Here is an 18,497-nt window from a genome sequence, read left to right on the forward strand (position 1 = left end):
ATTTTTACGGACCACAAAAACCTGTCATATCTGCAGTCAGCCCAATGCTCGAATCCCCGTCAAGCAAGATGGTCTCTTTTCTTTTCCCGTTTTGAGCTGATTATAACCTTCAAACCAGCTTCCAAGAATAAAAAAGCAGACGCCCTGTCTCGGGCGTTCGTGACGTCCTCAGATGTTGAAGATGGTCCTAACCATTCTATTTTAGACCCCAAATGTGTGACTCTGGCCACTTCGTCCACCAAAGTGCTACCATTTGGGAGAACCCTCGTGCCTCCATCTCTACAGAGGAAAATATTGTCCTAGTATCATTCCTCACGTTTTTCTGGACATTCGGTTGAACGCAAGACCCTAGAAGTCCTTTCTCGAAGCTAATGGTGGCCTTCTATGAGAAAAGATGTCAAAGACTTTGTGGCCGCTTGTGAGCTGTGTTCCCAGTTTAAAACCCGCCGCAGAACACCAGCTGGATTACTACAACCACTACCCATTCCTTCCAAACCTTGGACCCATATTAGTATGGACTTTGTCACCGATTTTCCTCCAAGTAAAAAGTGTAATACCATCTGGGTAGTGGTGGATCGATTTTCGAAAATGGCACATTTCGTTCCTTTGATCGGTTTACCTTCTTCATCTACTCTGGCTGATCATTTCATCAAAGAGATTTTCCGAATTCATGGATGTCCTTCTGAAATTGTTTCGGATAGGGGAGTGCAATACGTTTCCAGATTCTGGCGAGCCCTTTGTAAGACCTTAGGTATTCGGTTATCACTCTCATCTTCCTACCATCCTCAATCAAACGGACAGACCGAGAGGGTCAATCAAGATCTTGAAACTTTCATTAAGATGTTCTCCTCAGCCAACCAAGACAACTGGGTAGATTTACTCCCATGGGCTGAATTCGCCCATAACAACATGTATCACGAGTCATCTTCAAGAAGTCCATTCTTTGTGGTTTACGGTCACCATCCGTCTTTCCCGGAATTTCCTGCCCTCCCTCCCACCCAAGTTCCTGCTGTGGAGACTGTTTGTCAGACCTTCAAAGATATCTGGTCTCAGGTCAAAACCTGTTTAAAAAAGACATCTGCCAGATACAAGTCCTTTGCGGATAAAAAGAGGCGGGCTATTCCACCACTAAAGATTGGAGATCGTGTATGGCTTTCTACCAAAAATATTCGCTTGAAGGTTCCATCTATGAAGTTTGCTCCTCGTTTCATTGGTCCATATAGGATCATTCAAGTGATAAATCCAGTCTGCTTCAAACTTCTACTACCCAAGAACCTTCGTATCTCAAACGCCTTCCATGTGTCATTACTCAAGCCTCTTATCATCAACCGTTTCTCTGTTCCTCCTTCAGCACCTTGGCCAGTTCAAGTTCATCAAGAGGAGGAGTTTGAGATCACTCATATATTAGACGCAAAAATTTCGCAAGGAGTTCTTCGTTTCCTTGTACATTGGAAGGGCTTTGGTCCAGAGGAGCGTTCCTGGATCCGGGTTGATGATCTCAACGCCCTAGCTCTTCTAAAAAAATTCTATGCCAAGAATCCAGGCAAACCCGGCTCCATGTGTTCTGTGCCCACCTTTAAAAGGGGGGGTACTGTCACTCACCGGACCGTGAGTGCCTCTGCGCTGGTGCGTGGCTCCCTAGCTTTCCGGCCGGCACCTATCCTGAACCGCGGCCGTCCGCCATCCTGATGGTCTGCGCATGCGCAGCTCCCAAGAACTCTTGTGACTGTTGCTTTTAATCCAAATTGGTTGATCAGGCAACTCCCTATTTAAGGTACCTGTGTGCATTACCTCATTGCCTGATCTTGGAGTCTCATTCCCTGTGAGTCTCTGATGGTGTTCCCTGTGTTCTACTAGTGTCTTCAGTTTCCTGCTGATTCCTGATATACTCGTTGCTGGTTTCCATACCCACTACTATCTCCTGTGTACTACTCGTGTCTTCAGTTCCTGTGGATTCCTTGTGCTACTCATCGCTGGTTTCCATACCTGCTACAGTCTTCTGTTTCCTGCCTGTGTCCTCAGCTGGACTCTGATTACTGGATCTACTCACCTGTGGTTCCTACACTCGTCTCTGCCGTCCAGCGTCTCTGCAGTCCCTGCATCTCCCTGTGGACAGACTGTTCTACTGAATAGCGGTATGCCTATCTGTTATTGACTTTCTACGTTTACTCTGCATATCCGCTAGGACAAGTTTACACTCTCAGCAGCGGTATCCATACCCGCTATAGACTGTTATTGTTACGCTGCATACCTGTTTGGAATTAACCGTACTACTCAGTCCTTATATGCATAACTGTGATTGACTATCCATTATTGGCCTGCATATCTGTGCTGAGCAAGTCTCTACCAAGCAGCGCCACACATACCGTTATATAGACTTTGTTGGATACGCTGCATACCTATTGGGATCCAGTTCCTCTGTGCTCTCAGTGTCTGCATCCTATTATCTTTGTATGCTTCCACTCATCAACACTTGTACACATCCTCACCTATTAAGCAGTGGTACAACTTGCTATACGCAGACCACTGACTTCCCCGCTACCTACCTGCACCTGGACAAGTCTTCTCACCATAAGCAGTGGTACAACTTGCTATACGCAGACCACTGACTTCCCCGCTACCTACCTACACCTGGGCAAGTCTTCTCACCATAAGCAGTGGTACAACTTGCTATACGCAGACCACTGACTTCCCCGCTACCTACCTGCACCTGGACAAGTCTTCTCACCATAAGCAGTGGTACAACTTGCTATACGCAGACCACTGACTTCCCCGCTACCTACCTGCACCTGGGCAAGTCTTCTCACCATAAGCAGTGGTACAACTTGCTATACGCAGACCACTGACTTCCCCGCTACCTACCTGCACCTGGACAAGTCTCTTCACCATAAGCAGTGGTACAACTTGCTATACGCAGACCACTGACTTCCCCGCTACCTACCTACACCTGGGCAAGTCTTCTCACCATAAGCAGTGGTACAACTTGCTATACGCAGACCACTGACTTCCCCGCTACCTACCTGCACCTGGACAAGTCTCTTCACCATAAGCAGTGGTACAACTTGCTGTACGCAGACCACTGACTTCCCTGCTACCTCCCTGCATCTACTCACGTCCATCCTAATCTCCGTGTTCAAATCTGCCTTTCCATTATATCAGCTAGTCGCTGATTTATTGACCAAAGATTGCTGCAAGTCACTGACTTTCCTATTATTTATGGGCATTCTCTCTCCTTCTGCTGTGATATCTGTTCCGCTAGTCACCCCGCTACCAGAGGACCGTTGTGTGAACTTCACTACTCTGGTAAGCCCAGTCATCTGGTGAAATCCTGGGCAAGACTCCTAGTGCCCGTGACAATCCCGTTGGGCCAGTTCACCAGGTTGAGAAGAAGCTGCTCCCTATTATGAACCTTTGACACAAAGAGACAAGTTCAAGAGACTTAATTCTCAGACAAAGGATATGATAAGGGGATTATCGAATAAGCACTTTATAAAATCAGAAAGATGAGAGAGTCCCACTTCTAAACTACCATTATACAAGGTAATTAGGTAATTCCTTAATTCCCTAATTTTTGCTATTTGACTCATAGTCCCAGTGCTTGCCAAAATATTTTTCTTTCTCACTTTCATGGCATTATCTTTAGGACTATATTATCCCTCACCCATCCTACATCACACACCTCTGTCCACATTGCCCCTTCATTACTTCACTCACCTCTAGTGAACACTCATGAACTCTTTTGCTATTTAAATTCAATAACTTTAACAGCCGCACCCTGCCGCCAGAAACTAAAACACACATCTTACAATCATCTTTCCTACCTTTCTTCCTCCCTGCTTCTATTAGCTGGTGATATATCCCCTAATCCAGGTCCCCCTCAATTCTCCCACACACATATATCTGAACACTACAGAAATCCAGCAAACCTCAAACACATCACCTGTCTCCCCTCTCTTCCAAAGTCCTTTAGATGTGCCCTTTGGAATGCACGCTCTGTTTGTAACAAACTTACCTCCATTCATGATCTCTTCATCTCAAACAACCTCAACCTTCTAGCAATAACAGAAACATGGCTCATGTAATCAGACACTGCCTCACCTGCAGCCCTTTCATATGGTGGTCTCCATCTCACCCACACCCCCAGACCGGGAAGCAGACAAGGAGGGGGGGTTGGACTACTTCTCTCCCCACAGTGCACATTCACAGTTCTACCAAGTGTCCCATCACTCACGTTCACATCTTTTGAAGTACATGCTGTTAGGATTTTTAACCCATTCTCTATGCGTGTTGCTGTCATCTATCGCCCCCCTGGTCCACACCAACAATTTCTTGAACACTTCTCTGCATGGCTCCCTCACTTCTTATCTACTTTTAAATCACCCATCATCATGGGTGATTTCAACATCCCTATTTCTAATCCACGTTCCAATGCTGCTTAAAAACTACTCTCTCTAACCTCCTTACTTGACCTCTCCCAGTGGATTGAATCTGCTACTCATCAGGATGGCCACTGTCTTGATCTTATTTTCTCTAGACTATGCTCAGTTTCTCATTTCCTTAACACTCCTTTCCCCCTCTCAGATCATCACCTTATTAGCTATGCGCTCACCCCCAGTTCTTTACCCTCCCTAGTGTCAAACTCTTCCAAGCCTCCTCGTACCCGCAGGAATATCAACGCTATTGATTTTCAACAGTTTTCCACCTCTCTCCAACACCTTTTCTCCCCAATTTCTACATTCTCCTCCCCTGATCGGGCAGTACCCCATTTTCATCAAACCCTAGCAACTGCCCTGGGTCAAGTGGCTCTAGCGACACTACATACTTCGCATAGAATTCGTTGCCAACCGTGGCACACTACAGTAACACGAACTCTGCAAAAACTTTCTCGTAAAGCAGAACGTCACTGGCATAAATCTTGTGCCTCTAATGATTTTATCACATATACTGATATCAACCACTCCTACAGAAATGCTCTGGACACTGCCAAACAAGCATACTACCAATCTCCCATCTATGCTCAGGCTTCTAACCCCAAATGCCTCTTTAACACATTTAACTCTCTTCTGAATCCTCCTGCCCAAGTCCTCCAACTAACATCAGTGCACAGGATCTTGCTTCCTATTTCAAGGACAAAATTGATAAGATCAGGCTTGAAATGGTATCATCTCCCTTGACAAGCAATCGGCTGAATTCCTTTGTAGCACCCTCTGACACTCTCTCTTCATTTGATCCCACAAATGAAGAGGAAGTTTCTACTCTCTTCTCATTTTCCTACTCTACCTCCTGTCCTCTTGATCCCATTCCCTCACAAATTGGTAGGTCCCTGTCTCCTGTGCTCATTCCCCTCTAACTAAAAACTGTAATTTATCTCTTTCTACTGGTATTTTTTCATCACTATTCAAGCATGCAGTGATTACTCCCATTTTAAAAAAACAGAATTCTGACCCTAACTCTCTCATAAATTACCGCCCCATCTCCCAGCTCCCATGCCCCTCCAAGCTTTTCGAGAGAATTGCCTACACACGCCTCACACACTTTCTTACAGCAAACAACCTATTGGATCCTCTTCAGTCAGGCTTTCGCTCTCAACACTCCACAGAGACTGCGCTGACCAAGGTTGTCAATGATTTGATCACAGCAAAAAATAATAACCAATACTCTCTTCTAATTCTCCTGGATCTCTCTGCTGCATTTGACACTGTTGACCACTCTCTCCTCATAGAAACGCTACAATCCCTAGGTCTTGAAGGCACTGTCCTATCCTGGTTCTCATCCTACCTATCTAATCGCTCTTTCAGTGTTAATTTCTCTGGATCCACCTCTGCTCCGCTTTGTTTATCAGTTGGAGTACCACAAGGCTCAGTATTAGGTCCTCTGCTATTCTCTATCTACACCACTTCTCTTGGAAAACTAATAAGCTCCTTTGGATTTCAGTATCATCTCTATGCGGATGATACACAAATGTATCTATCCTCTCCTGATCTTTCATCATCTGTGTTGACTCGCGTTACTGACTGTCTTTCTGCCATTTCATCTTGGATGTCTAATCTAATTGTTGAGGTAATAAATCATCCAAAAAAACAGTTTAATTCTTCGTTGGTAGGCCTTCATTTATTCTACACACAAAACAGATTGTCTTCTTCTCCATCTATGCATATTGGCAATGCAGCCATCGTCTTTGGATGTATATTACACCCTACACTTATAGTTAAATATGTAAAGAAATGGAAAAAGGCAGTTTGCTTTCTGTCTCTATAGGCCCCCCTCCACTTGTTTAAAAAAACAAAAAATTCAGCCGTTATAGACTGTACAATATTATGAGAAATGGACAAAGTCAGTTTGGGGTCACTCTGTCTATGACACCCTACCCTTAAGGATAAATTTCTTGACCTGCCTCTGGGATGACGATTCACCCCCAGCAGCAACAGCAGCAGCAGCAGCAGTGGGACTAACGCTTTCTTCAGAAGAATAAATAATAGTGCAGGAGTCATCCAGCCTTAAGTGAGATGCCGGGCTAACTCCGAGCACTACTGAGGATATTGATGAGGATGGTGTGGTGGGTGTATTTTGTAGCCGTCGGGATGTCGGTGAGCGGAGGGTCTTAGCTGATGATGGAGTGCTTGTATTTTTTTGGGAAGAACTTTCAGATTTTCCCAACACTTTGCCATGAACTCTCGTTAAATGGCGTAACATAGACGAGGTTCCAAGATGGTTAAGGTCCCTCCCTCGACTGACTGTGGCTTGACATACACTACAAATGGCTATACAATTGTTGTCTGGATTTGGGTAGAAATAATTCCACACATAAGAAGTGGATTTTTTTGTTTTATGCCCAGGCATGACAATGGCTTTTTTCTTGTCACGTGCCAGAACTGCTGCCACTGGTGCAGGACTTACACAAACAACCTCATCCTCATCAACATCCTCATTAGCGCCCTCGTCACCTACACAAATCTCCCCCTCATCCTCTTCTAATTCCAAAGTGGCATCCTTAATTTGGGTATCACCGGCTACACTCGGACTATTAAGGCACACATCAACAGAATGCTCACGATTAGACATCCCACTGTTGGATGGACTCTACACAGGGATTGTTGTCATTTGTGAATCAGAGCAAATATTTTCCTCTAATGCCTTACTGTTATCTTGCAGCTCGGCTTTGACGCGTAACAGTTGTTGTGCACCAATTGTAGGCTGGGTAACTTTTTGGGATCTGCCACTAATAGCCAAAGGTGAAGGCCTCATTCTCTCTTTGCCACTGCGTGTGTAGAATGGCATGCTTGCAATTTTTTTTTATCGTCACTTAACTTTTGCTCAGTTACACTTCTTTTTCGCTTCAATACAGTAAATTTTTTTTTGGTTTTTGTTTTTTGCACTAATTTGGAAACACTCTGTTGTTTGACATCGCCTTGGCCAGATGACGTACTGGGAACACTAACATCAGGACTGGTGACAGAACCTGGTTGCTCATTCTGATCATATGTGGACTGCTTTGAATCTATTCTGAGCGCAAAGCACTAGGGAGTGCTAAAAATTATTTGGTAGATACTGCTGACAGATATGACTTTTGACAGCCAGAAATATTTATGCACAATTATGGGGGACACCCCAAAAGCACTGAGGAGTGCTAAAAATTATTTAATAGATACTGCTGACAGATATGACTTTTGACAGCCAGAAATATTTATGCACAATTATGGGGGACACCCCAAAATCACTGAGGAGTGCTAAAAATTATTTGGTAGATACTGCTGACAGATATGACTTTTGACAGCCAGAAATATTTATGCACAATTATGGGGGACACCCCAAAAGCACTGAGGAGTGCTAAAAATTATTTAGTAGATACTGCTGACAGATATGACTTTTGACAGCCAGAAATATTTATGCACAATTATGGGGGACACCCCAAAAGCACTAGGGAGTGCCAAATATTAACAAAAAATAATAAACCTCTATCCTCCTCTCTGCACTAGTGATTTTGGTTAGAGCAATTGCAAGAACAATATTGTATTCTCTGTCCCTGCTCTAATTAGCCTATGACTACACCCTGCTCTCTCACTCTGTCAAATGGCGATGGATTGCTGTGGAGGCGTGTATTTATAAAGTTGAAGTATCGCGAGAACTGAGCCCCGAGATCCGACGACGTCACAATGACGTTCGGCCTCGATTTGGATTCGGAACGGGCGGGAGAGTACCGAGCTCCTCAGCTCGGTACTCGGATACCCAAAGTTCGGGTGGGTTCGGTTCTCGGGGAACCGGACCCGCCCATCTCTATTAATAATATTCCCACCCAAAAACAGAGGCTTCCTGCCTGACATTTCTATTTCTGTTGATAACATGACCATAAATCCCACCCCGCAAGCTCGTTGCCTAGGTGTAATCCTTGATTCACAACTGTCATTTATTCCCCACATCAACTTTATATCTAAATCATGTTACATACACCTAAAGAACATTTCCAGAATACGCACATCTCACACAAGACACCGCAAAAACATTAATTCATGCACTCATCATCTACCGCATCGACTATTGCAATTCCCTCCTTACTGGTCTTCCCAAAGTCAGACTTGAACCCCTACAATCTATTTTGCACGCATTTTCCTCTGCTGAGCAACTCTGTCAGTCTCTACATTGGCTGCCTGTATATCAACGAATCCAATATAAAATTCTTCTACTAACATACACAGCCATCAACAAAGTTGCACCGACATACATTTCCTCACTTGTCTCGAAATATCTCCCTACTCGACACGTCCGTTCTGCACAAGATCTACGTCTCTCCTCCACTCTCATCACATCCTCCCATTCTCGGTTACAGGATTTTTTCCGGGCTGCATCCACTTTGTGGAATTCCCTCCCACGCACAGTAAGAATTTCCTCTAGTCTTCAAACCTTAGAGCGTTCACTGAAAACCCACCTCTTTAGACAAGGTTATGATATTCCTCAACCATCATCTTAATTTCCCTAGATTACCCTATTACCACCCTCTACACAGCTAACGCAAGACAACAACCCTCTGACCAACAATGCAGCAACACACACAGCCCACTCAGTACTTTTATCTTTGTATTCTAGCTGGTCCATTGTGCAATATGATGTAGCACATGCCCTTGTGTTCCTAACTCCCATTGTCCTATAGATTGTAAGCTTGTGAGCAGGGTTCTCTTACCTCTCTGTCTGTATGTATTACCCAGTATTGTCTTATTAATGTTTGTTCCCAATTGTAAAGTGCTACGGAATTTGCTGGCGCTATATAAATAAATGTTGATGATGATGATGATGATGAGGGACAGAGCTGTGTGTGTGAGGTCAGTACAGGAATAGTAGAGAGAAACAGGACAGGATGGAGGTGTAGTAACAGAGCTGTGTGTGTGAGGTCAGTACAGGAATAGTAGAGAGATATAGGACAGGATGGAGGTGTAGTGACAGAGCTGTGTGTGTGTGTGGGGTCAGTTCAGGAATAGTAGAGAGATACAGGACAGGATGGAGGTGTAGTGACAGAGCTGTGTGTGTGAGGTCAGTACAGGAATAGTAGAGAGATACAGGACAGGATGGAGGTGTAGTGACAGAGCTGTGTGTGTGTGTGTGAGGTCAGTACAGGAATAGTAGAGAGATACAGGACAGGATGGAGGTGTAGTGACAGAGGTGTGTGTGTGAGGTCAGTACAGGAATAGTAGAGAGATACAGGACAGGATGGAGGTGTAGTGACAGAGCTGTGTGTGTGAGGTCAGTACAGGAATAGTAGAGAGATACAGGACAGGATGGAGGTGTAGTGACAGAGCTGTGTGTGTGAGGTCAGTACAGGAATAGTAGAGAGATACAGGACAGGATGGAGGTGTAGTGATAGAGCTGTGTGTGTGTGAGGTCAGTACAGGAATAGCAGAGAGATTCCATCCTACTCTATGGTGAAGTTATTTTCTCTGGGGTCGCGACATCTTCTGAGTTGAGACCTTTAAGATAAGTCCATTTTGTATTAATCTCCTTTTACAGAACACAGTAATTTTGGCATCTTGTGTTAGGCAGTAATGATGAAGGTCCTGACTGATGGGTCACTAAGACTTTATTAGTTATAACATTATATGTGAAATTCTCTATGTGCCCTCTATGGCTTGAAGGTCGTTCACCTCTTAGGACCTGGAAAATGTAATATGAGGAGCAGAAGGAGGAGTTTTCCTCTATTATTAACAGAAAGCAGGAAAGATCATTAGATAATTAGGCTCCCAGCAGATTACAGATCCCGGAGGTCCATGTGCTGGTACATTCTCCACAATGTGTTGTATCATGAAATTTCCAATTCACAAATGTACTGAAACTTCAGAGAGCAGTTCCGATCATTCCACCGCTTATCCTTAAACTTGTCACTATATCTAATGTGAGCGCAGTCCTGACCCTGCAAGTCATCTGGCTGGTTGAGGTCCCAGAACCTGTAATAAACAACAAAGACTTGTTACATGCCTAAGTATAACTCTCACAGTGATAGACCTAGTGACTTTAGGTTGCCCCCTGTTCACAAGCAGAAAAGGGACAAGTGGAGGGACCAAAGGAATTGAAGTCATGGCCCTTTGTCAAAATATTTTCATGCCTCAATGACTACCCCACCTGTGACTGGATCACATATAAATAACTTATGGTATAAATTTATTTAAAGGAAATAGCGCAGGGCGCATATTCATATAATTGCCATTGCACTTACTTTTGATATTATGTATATTTTGAGATAGGAAATTGTTAATTCTGAGACCAGTGTGGAAAATTCGTTTTTTCCTTTTCTAACCTTTCAAAAGCAAATACCTTATTTCTGATGTATATCTGATACAATAAGTCTTTGTTTTGAAAACCTTTTGCATATCTTGGTGTAAGGTAAATGCTTTGTTTGGGGTTGTACCTGTCTTTGGGAATGCGTATTCTGATACTGTCTAAAGATAGGATTCATGTTGATTGGATCTTTTGCTATGTGAGGCCTTTTGAAGGCAGGAAGGGTTAATTAAGACCTTGCTACTAGATTTCCTGTGTCTAAAACCCAGACGCAGGACATCACTGAATTTGTAAGATATCACAGATAAGTGCTGCTAGCTTTGCAATGCATGTAAATCTATGTTTTGCTAAGCCTCATACTAGAAATTCTATATTACTCCATTATCCTGCCTCATACTAGGAATTCTATATTACTCCATTATCCTGCCTCATACTAGGAATTCTATAATACTCCATTATCCTGCCTCATACTAGGAATTCTATAATACTCCATTATCCTGCCTCATACTAGGAATTCTATAATACTCCATTATCCTGCCTCATACTAGGAATTCTATAATACTCCATTATCCTGCCTCATACTACACATTCTATAATACTCCATTATCCTGCCTCATACCACACATTCTATAATACTCCATTATCCTGCCTCATACCACACATTCTATAATAATCCATTATCCTGCCTCATACTACACATTCTATAATACTCCATTATCCTGCCTCATACTACACATTCTATAATACTCCATTATCCTGCCTCATACTACACATTCTATAATACTCCATTATCCTGCCTCATACTACACATTCTATAATACTCCATTATCCTCCCTCATACTACACATTCTATAATAATCCATTATCCTGCCTCATACTACACATTCTATAATAGTCCATTATCCTGCCTCATACTACATATTCTATAATACTCCATTATCCTGCCTCATACTACACATTCTATAATACTCCATTATCCTGCCTCATACTACACATTCTATAATACTCCATTATTCTGCCTCTTTCTCATCATTTGCTGTTGTGACTCACATAGTGACTGCAGGAGAAGGAGTTCTGTGTTCAGGGCATTATATTGAAGTAGAAGTAATTATTTACCATATTACTGTCAGTCTGAATAAAGATATATCGGATAAAGATCCTATACCTGGACACTGATATTGGTTGAGTAAGATATTATCCCACCAGCCGTTGGTGTAATGAGTGATTTTTATTTTGGGCTGAACATGTTACATGGGTTGTTATTAGATCAACATCTTACTTTGGTGTAGTGTCATAGGACGTCCCATCCACCCATTTCCAGCTGCCGTCCATATCTGTGAGGCCGATCCACATGTCTTTGTTCTGGGTTATGTTACTTACATAATCCTTCACCAAAGTAGAAATAGAGATTATTAGACAAATCCTCTCCAACATACCCTGCTCATTAGACAGTTTACATTCTATGGGGAAGAGGGCACAGCTGAAACAAGAGGAGCGAGTGTGGCTCAGAGTGGTGATTGGGACAGTTGTGAGGGTGTATTAGTGTGAATAGTGTTATCGAGGATTAGGTCACCTCTAAAAAGAGATGGGTTTTTTAAAGATTTTAAGGCTGTGTGAAAGCCTGATTAGGCGTGGTAGGGAATTCCATAAGTGGGGAGCAGCACGGGAGAAGTCTTGTAGGCGGGAGTGAGAGGTGGTTACCAGAGACCAGACAAGGCGCAGGTCAGAGGTAGATCTAATAGGACGGGAGGGAGAGTATTTTGATATGAGATGTGAGATGTATGCAGGGGGGTGTTGTTGAGGGCGTTGTAGGTAACGGTGAGTAATTTTTATTGGATTCTGGAGGACACAGGGAGCCAGTGTAGGGATTTGCAGAGTGGTGCAGCAGATGTGGAGCAGTGAGAGAAGAAGATCTGTCTTGCAGCAGCATTTAGGATGGATTGAAGTGTGGATATACGGGTGTCAGGAATGTCAGATAGCAGGAGGCTGCAATAGTCAAGATGGGAGATGATGAGAGAATGGATAAGAGTTTTGGTAACATGTTGAGTAACAAATGGGCGCATTTTGGCAATGTTTTTAAAGTGGAGTCGACGGGACTGGGAGAGAGTCTGGATGTGAGAAATAAAGCAGAGGGTGGAGTCAAGTGTGACACCAAGGCAGCGGGAGACTGAGGATATTGTGGTGTTATTGACAGTGAGTGAGATCTGAGGGCAGGTGGTCACTCTGGCAGGAGGGAAGATAATATGCTCAGTTTTGGACATGTTGAGCTTTAGGTAGCATTGGGACAGTCATGTGGATATAGCAGAAAGACAGTTGGTTATACGAGATAGTACAGAAGGAGAGAGGTCAGGGGAAAAGATATAGATTTGGGTGTCATCATTGTAAAGGTGGTGTTGGATGCTGAATGAGCGAATTAGTGGCCCAAAAGAGGAGGTGTGTATTCAAAAAAGTAAAGGGCCAAGAACAAAGCATTGTGGGACCCCAACAGATAGTGGGAGTGGAGGGGAGGATGTGCCAGAGGTAGAAACACTAAAGTAGTGGTTCAATAGGTAGGAAGTGAACCAGGAAAGAAGTTTGTCATGAAGGCCAATGGAGTGAAGGGTATGTAGGAGAAGAGGGTGATCAATAGTATCAAAAGCAGTAGAGAGGTCCAGGAGATGAGATGGAGAAATTACCCTTAGATTTTGCAGTAAGTAGATCATTGGTTACTTGTGTGAGAACAGTTTCAGTGGAATGTTGGGCAGAAGCCTGATTGTAGAGAGTCGTGAATGGAATGAGAGGATAAAAGTGAGACAGGCGTTTGTACACTAATCACTCAAGTTGTTTGGAAGCAAAGGGGAGGAGAGAAATAGGGTGGAGAGAGAGGCTGGATCGACAAACGGTTTCTTTAGAATAGGTGAGATTAGCATATGTTTAAAGGAGGATGGAAATGTGCCATCGGAGAGAGACAGGTTGAAGAGATGAGTTAGAGGTGGCCATGCAGTGGAGGAGAGGGAGTGGAGATAGGGTTGAGTGGACACGTTGTAAGGTGAGATGATGAGTGCAGAGACTTCATCTTCAGTTACTGGAGAGAATGTATTAAGGGTGGATTGGGAAGTGTAGGTAAAGGTGGGTATATTGGGTGTAATTTGGCCTGAGGAAATATCTTGTTGAATAGTGTCAATTTTGTCTTTGAAATAGGTAGTAAAATCATGGGCAGTGAGGGAGCAAGGAGAAGGAGGTGCAGGTGGGCAGAGAAGTGATTTGAAGGTGGCAAAGAGGCGAAGTGGGTAAGAAGACTGGGTGGATATTAGAGATTTGAAGAATGTTTGTTTGACAATTGAAAGGGCAGCGCTGTAAGGTGAAAGTATGAATTTATAGTGGAGGAAATCGGGATAGGAATGAGATTTCCTCCAGCGCTCTGCAGTACAGGAGCACTTTTGCAGGTAGCGGGTCTGTTTGTTGTGCCATGGCTGGGGTTTGGATCGTCGGAGACTATATGTAGTAGCTATAGCTGCATTGTCTAGGGTGAAGTGAGTGTTTTGTTATAGACAGAGGCAGCCTGATTAGGACAATGCAGTCATTGGTGCAAATTGATTTTTAAATGAATATGAGAGGTGGATTGGGTTAAAAGTACTTAGGTTTCATTGTGTACGTGTGTATTTGGGTGCAGGAGGGGGGGCATGAGGTAAGGTGAGGCTGAAGGAATGGAGGTTGTGATTGGAGAGTGGGAAGGTTAAATTGGAGAAATTAGAGATGGAGCAGTAACGGGAGAAGACAAGGTCAAGCAAATGCCCATCACAGTAGGAAGGAGATGACGTCCATTGGGATCGACCAAAGGAGGACGTAAGTGAAAGAAGTTTAGTGGAAGAAGAGACAGTGGGATTATCAATGGTAATGTTGAAATCACCTAGTATGAGAGTAGTCAGGTCAAATGATAGGAAATAAGTGAGCAATGCCTCAAAGTTGTCAAGGAATTGGGAAACTGAACCTGGGGGGAGATAAATGACAGCAACAGGAAGGTGAAGAGGAAAAAAATAGACGGATAGTGTAGACTTCAAAGGAGGAGAATGAGAGGGAGGGTTCAGAGGGTATGACTTGGTAGATGCAGCTTGGAAAGAGTAGAATGCTTACTCCAGCACCTTGTCTGTTTCCAGGTCTGGAAGTGTGGCTGAGGGAGAGTCCCCCACAGGAGAGATCTGCATGGGTGTAGTGTCAGAGGAGGTGAGCCAGGTTTCTGTAATGGCAAGGAGTTTGAGGGATTTAGAAATTATTAGACCATGGATGGATGTAAGTTTGTTACAAACAGATCTGGCGTTTCATAGTGCACAGGAGAAGGGAAGAGAGGGTAGTGGAGATATGTGGATAAGGTTGGTGGGATTGGAAGTACGGGATGGATGGAAAGGTTTGGGGTGGAGCAAGAAGCTTGAGCTGATATTGGGGATTGTACAAGACCTAGGGTTATGTGAGAGATCACCAGCAGCCATGAGAAGGAGCAGGGTGAGTAAGAGGACATACAAGGAGGGTTTGTGGGTGTGAGGTTTATTTCTGTCTATGTAGCTGGTGAGTGTGGTGGGTGCAGGAGACAAAACAGTTCATGTACACCCACATTTACTTATACACCCATCTCTGGACTATGTGTACCCACATTTACTTATACACCCATCTCTGGACTATGTGTACCCACATTTACTTATACACCCATCTCTGGACTATGTGTACCCACATTTACTTATACACCCATCTCTTTCCTCTGTGTACCCACATTTACTTATACACCCATCTCTGGACTATGTGCACCCACATTTACTTATACACCCATCTCTGGACTATGTGCACCCACATTTACTTATACACCCATCTCTGGACTGTGTGCGCCCACATTTACTTATACACCCATCTCTGGACTGTGTGCGCCCACATTTACTTATATACCCATCTCTGGACTATGTGCACCCACATTTACTTATACACCCATCTCTGGACTATGTGCACCCACATTTACTTATACACCCATTTCTGGACCATGTACACCCACATTTACTTATACACCCATCTCTGGACTATGTGCGCCCACATTTACTTATACACCCATCTCTGGACTATGTACACCCACATTTACTTATACACCCATCTCTGGACTATGTGCGCCCACATTTACTTATACACCCATCTCTGGACTATGTGCACCCACATTTACTTATACTCCCATCTCTGGACTATGTGCACCCACATTTACTTATACACCCATTTCTGGACTATGTACACCCACATTTACTTATACACCGATTTCTGGACTATATGTACCCACATTTACTTATACACCCATCTCTGGTCTATGTGTACCCACATTTACTTATACACCGATTTCTGGACTATGTGTACCCATATTTACTTATACACCGATTTCTGGACTATGCGTTTTAAATAAATATATATATATATATACACATACACGCAGTGGGCCGGATTCATTTAGGAGAGTAAGGCAGAAAAATGTGTAAGTTTCTAATGGACAAAACCATATTACAGTACAAGGGGTGCACATTAGTTTATTATTTTGCACACAAGGAAAATACTGGCTGTTTTTTCATGTAGCTCACAAATACTTGTTACCTTATTTGTACACTGAAACTTAAAGTTGATCTAGGTCATGCTCTTCCCCAATTATAAATCTGTCCTCACATTTTAAATTGACCCCCCCTCCAACACAACATGGTTTTGCCAACATTCAAGGTACTAATTTTGTTTGCTTTACTTTTGTTAATGACTCAGGCCCAGTATGTTCACATTTTCTCCCAGTATCCAACACTACTCCCCCATATCTAGTGATCTTATAATAATCTCCAGGTACCCAACACTACTCCCCCATATCTAGTGATCTTATAATAATCTCCAGGTACCCAACACTACCCCCCATATCTAATGATCTTATAATAATCTCCAGGTACCCAATACTTTTTCCCTATATTTAGTGATGTTCCAGTTACGTCCTGTGATCCAAGGTTATTACCCCATTTCAACTGATTTTACACCAATTGAAATTCACCCAATGCTACTCCCCATATCTAGTGATGTTCCCGTGATCTCCCTGTGCTCCCCCTACTCCCTCTTATCTAGTGATCTCCAGGTCTCCTTGTGCTCCCCCTACTCCATCTTTTCTAGTGACCTCCAGGTCTCCTATGTTGCTCCCCCTACTCCCTCTTATCTAGTGATCTCCAGGTCTCCTATGTTGCTCCCTAGTCACTCACCTGCTCCTCAACACTATTAATTACGACCAGATGAGACTTCTTATATTCACAGTATTTTTTGGCATTAGACCATGTTCGGAGTCCCTTGGACACATAATAACAGCTCAATGCGTAATATCTCCATTCAGAGCTACAGAGAGGGTCCAGAGTTCCTGCCGGAAGTGATAATGGTTTAGGAAGGTCTCGGAAATTGTCAGTGTTTAGAGTGAGAACATTTCTGACATTCTACAGCTATCCAAATTGAACATTTTGGTACAATCACAGTAAGTAGCATGGTGACACAGTGTTGGGGGTCATGAATTTCATTTCAAACATTGTGGGTACCTTCCAGGTGCGCATCTGTCCTCCCATACTCTAAAAACATATTATTAGGCTTATTGGTGGCTGTGACAAGAGCAGAGGTCCTGGCATATTGAAGATGAAGAACAAGACTGCTTGGTATCCCTTCTCACTCACTACTGTATTATAAGGCATTGAATGTGTGTATTATTAAAGTGTGGTGTTTTGCTATTCTTAAATGTCACTAGGTGGGTTCTTTACACTGGATTCTCCTACATGTTCCCTGGAAGAGCTATTTTAATTTGGGCATATTAGGGCATCCAGGACCTTGGAAGTTGTAGTGAGCGCTGGCTAAAGACCAAGGTCATGTTTATCTGAAATTGCTGATAAACTGTAGGGCCAAAAAGTCTCTCATGTGGTAAATCAGGGATAAGGCTCTGGCTTAAGCGAGTTATTTTTTATGGCCAAGCAAAAGAGTGCCCATTTTCTACAGTTTATCAGGGATTCCCAGAGTCTCTCTGCAATCCGAGGACTTGGGGGAGGATCAGTGGCCACCCTCCATGATGCAATTATCCTGTCCAGCGGGAAAATGTTATGTGAGACCAGCCCCACTAAGGCCACACCACCATGGGAACCAGACCAGGCTTAACAGCGGGAGGCTAGCCGTGCAGTCCTGTGACCTACATTCTACTTAGCACTTATTCCCTATGGGGTTAAAGCTTCTGTTGGACTGATCTATGAATGTGCTGAGGATCACATCTGCTAATCCTTCATGGACTTTGGTACTTTGTGGACCTGTAAAAAGCAGGAGGACACTTGGCTTAGTCCATGTTTTGCTGGCAGGGGGTGAATGGTGTGGTTCATTGGATAGGGCAGCCCTTACCTGTGATATATTCCTGTTATTTGTAAAAAAAAAAATAAACATTTTTCCAGTTGTTTAGCCTCAGTGATTACGAACTCATGGGGCCTTATTCATTAAGGAAAGTAAAGCAAAACAATGAGTGACTTTGAACTTTGGCAAAACCATGTTACTATGCAAGTGGTGGATATTAGTTTATTATTCTGCACATAAGATAAATACTGGCTGTATTTCATGTAGCACACAAGTACTTGATAGCTTTATTACACTGAAATTTAAAGTTGAACTAAGACATGTCCTACCCCAACTATACATCTGTCCCCACATTTTAAATTTACCTCCCCCTCCAATGCAACATGGTTTTGTCA

At 43.4% G+C, this 18,497-nt stretch overlaps 1 protein-coding gene across 1 annotated transcript in view; it reads right to left on the reverse strand.

Moving 5' to 3' along the window:
* Window positions 1–10,048: 10,048 nt before the first annotated feature.
* The window catches only part of LOC142149662 (asialoglycoprotein receptor 1-like), a 42,858-nt gene continuing 34,409 nt past the window's right edge, over window positions 10,049–18,497 (reverse strand). The window contains exons 6-8 of the mRNA XM_075204976.1: window positions 16,992–17,143; window positions 12,041–12,147; window positions 10,049–10,430 (exon numbers count right to left, since the gene is read on the reverse strand). Coding sequence (XP_075061077.1) covers window positions 10,286–10,430; window positions 12,041–12,147; window positions 16,992–17,143 — 404 coding nt within the window. The 3' untranslated portion in view covers window positions 10,049–10,285. The remainder of the gene's footprint in view (window positions 10,431–12,040; window positions 12,148–16,991; window positions 17,144–18,497) is intronic.

The sequence above is a fragment of the Mixophyes fleayi genome, chromosome 4, assembly GCF_038048845.1.
Source record: "Mixophyes fleayi isolate aMixFle1 chromosome 4, aMixFle1.hap1, whole genome shotgun sequence".
Taxonomy (NCBI): Eukaryota; Metazoa; Chordata; class Amphibia; order Anura; family Limnodynastidae; genus Mixophyes; species Mixophyes fleayi.